A 2,681-nucleotide genomic window follows, 5' to 3' on the forward strand; every position below is an offset into this window, starting at 1 on the left:
ATATTATTGTAGTTTCATTCTTATTCATATTCTGTGATTTCAATTCAATGTAAAACAAACCAACATTTCATTTACGGAGCCATAAGGGAATTTAAAACATTAAACGGAGAAATAAGGAGTTGGATGCAAACTATTTGATAAAATTCCTAGCAGCAGTTGGTATGGTTTTTGGGCATTCTGGGGTGCCCATTACAGTGGTATCAGAGCTTGTTTTTCCTGCCATCCTGTGAGGGTTTCATGCGTCTAGCACATCAGTATTACTTGAGGAGAAATAGGTCAAACACAAACCTACAGAATTCACCAGAGATTGAAGAGGAGGGTAACCCTTTTTCAGCACCAGCCATGGGTGACAGAGATGGGGAAAGGGGAGAACCTAGCACTAGGGAGATGCTCAGTGATCTTGCTAGGGGTCAGAGGGAGCTCTAGGCTACATTGCAACAAATGGCTATAGCATTTACACAACATTTGACGAGAGCAGATCAAGGCAATAATGCCAACCGAGGTAATAATGGCAACCAAGGTAATAATACCAATCAGGGTAATAATGCTAATCAGGGAGGTGGACAGGGTAATGGAGGTAATGGAGATGCATCGGCTAACAGGGGAACCAGGACATATGCTAGAGCAAGTTCTTCTACTATGAGACCACTCATGCCACAGTTTCCTCCGAGACAGAATGACCAGAATAATGTCGGTCCTACAGAGCAAGAGATTCAAAATATGATTATGGATGATTGGAGGGACTCTAGCCTTGAGCTATAGGCTGAGATGACATTCAGGGAATATATGGATGTTAGACTCAAGAATATGCCCATGAGAGGAAACTGACAACATAATTATGAGATGAGGAAGAAGTTGGGAAAGTTGTCTATTCCCTACTATGATGGTACAGGGAAGGCTTCAACACGGACATGGGTCCAGAAATTAGGTACTTATTTTCAGCTTAATCCCATGCTTGAGGAGGATGCGATTAAGCATGCTGCATTGCACTTGGATGGGAGTGCACACGAGTGGTGGCACCATGGTATGGTCACATTGGGCCATAATGAGATAGACACATACGCAAAGTTCACTGAGAGGTTGATTGATAGGTTTGATACAAAGGATCTAGAACTCCATTTCAAGGAGTTAGCTCAGTTGAGACAGTGGGGTCCTATTGACAGTTACATCTCAGATTTCCAGAGACTATCAGTGTTGGTTATAGACATTTTAGAGAGGAGGTTGATTGTACTATTTGTGGATGGATTGTCAGAGCCTCTTCGTGGTTGGGTGAAGGGACATGATCCCCTCACATTGCAGGATGCCATTCGGAAGGTGAGAGATCTTCCACCTTCCGCTTCTAGGAGTAAGTTCACTCCTAAGGATCCACACTTCAAGAAGGATAAGGATAATAAACCTCTACATAGGGATTCTCAGCCTCAGAAAAAGGAATCAAAGAGGTTAGACAATGAGACACTGAATGAGTTGAGGCGGAAAAAACTATGTTTTCAGTGTAGGGAACCATGGGATTTATCTCACAAGTTTCCTCTGAAGGCTAAGGTCAACCAGATGGAGTAATTCTCTGCTAAGGAGTCACAGTTAGAGGATGAGGAGCAGCAGTCAGAGTTTGATGGTGAGAGCAGTGCCACTGAGGAGGGTTCAGGGAATGAGAAGTCCCTAGCTAGATTGACAAGTGCTCAAAAGGCAATTACTTTTAAGGTGTGTGGTACCATATAGGGACAAAAGGTGGTTGCTTTGCTAGACATTGGGGCCACACATAATTTCATAGATTCACAGTTAGTGGCTAGGAGAGGGTGGCAAACTGAAGAACATTCAGGATTCCAAGTCATGGTAGCTAGTGGTCACAAGTTACTATGCACACAGAAGATTACAAATCTTCACATCAGATTGGGACATGGTTATGACCTCCAGGATGAGTTCTATGTTGTGGACATGGGTGATTATGACATAATATTAGGGATGACTTGGATGGCATCGTTGAGAGAGTTTACTCTCAACATGGAGAGAGTAGAGATGAGGTTCCAGCATGAGGGCAGGACCGTGGTACTAAGAGGATTATCAGATGGCAGTTGTAGGGTAGTTTCTTTGAGGAGGATGGAGAGGTTGTTCAGACATGATGATGTTGAGTGGGCAGCGGAGTACTTGATTATGCCAGCATCACCAGAACCACAAGTTAAGAGTCATCTGCCTAATATGCAAGACATCCTTGATATACATGCCAAGATATTTAGTAGTATTCCACATGACATTCCTCTAGATAGGGGAATAGAGAATGTCATTGAATTAGAAGAGGGGGCTAAGCCCATTATGATCACACCCTATCGTCATCCAAAGAAACACAAGGATAAGATAGAGAAATCCATCAAGGAGTTGTTGGAGATGGGGCACATTAGGCCAAGCAAAAGCCCTTTTGCTTCAGCAGTTGTTTTGGTTAAGAAGAAGGATGGAACAATGTGCATGTGCATTGACTACAGGGTCTTGAACAAGAAAACCATTAAGAACAAGTGCCCCATTCCGAGGATAGATGAGCTAATAGATGAGCTACATGGGGCATGCATCTTGAAAAAGATAGATTTGAGGTCAGGGTATCATCAGATTAGTATGAGGGTAGAGGACATTGAGAAGACAACTTTTTGGTGTCACTATGGTCATTTCAAGTTTTTGGTTATGCCATTTGGGCT

The 2,681-nt window shown here is 43.0% G+C and overlaps 1 protein-coding gene across 1 annotated transcript; it reads left to right on the top strand.

Annotated features, from left to right (window-relative positions):
- Nucleotides 1-441: 441 nt before the first annotated feature.
- LOC131041767 (uncharacterized) lies at nucleotides 442-762 on the top strand. The gene has a single exon (XM_057974969.2). The coding sequence runs from the start codon at nucleotides 442-444 to the stop codon at nucleotides 760-762; it is 321 nt and encodes a 106-aa protein (XP_057830952.2).
- Nucleotides 763-2,681: the final 1,919 nt, after the last annotated feature.

Source organism: Cryptomeria japonica, chromosome 10, assembly GCF_030272615.1.
Source record: "Cryptomeria japonica chromosome 10, Sugi_1.0, whole genome shotgun sequence".
Taxonomy (NCBI): Eukaryota; Viridiplantae; Streptophyta; class Pinopsida; order Cupressales; family Cupressaceae; genus Cryptomeria; species Cryptomeria japonica.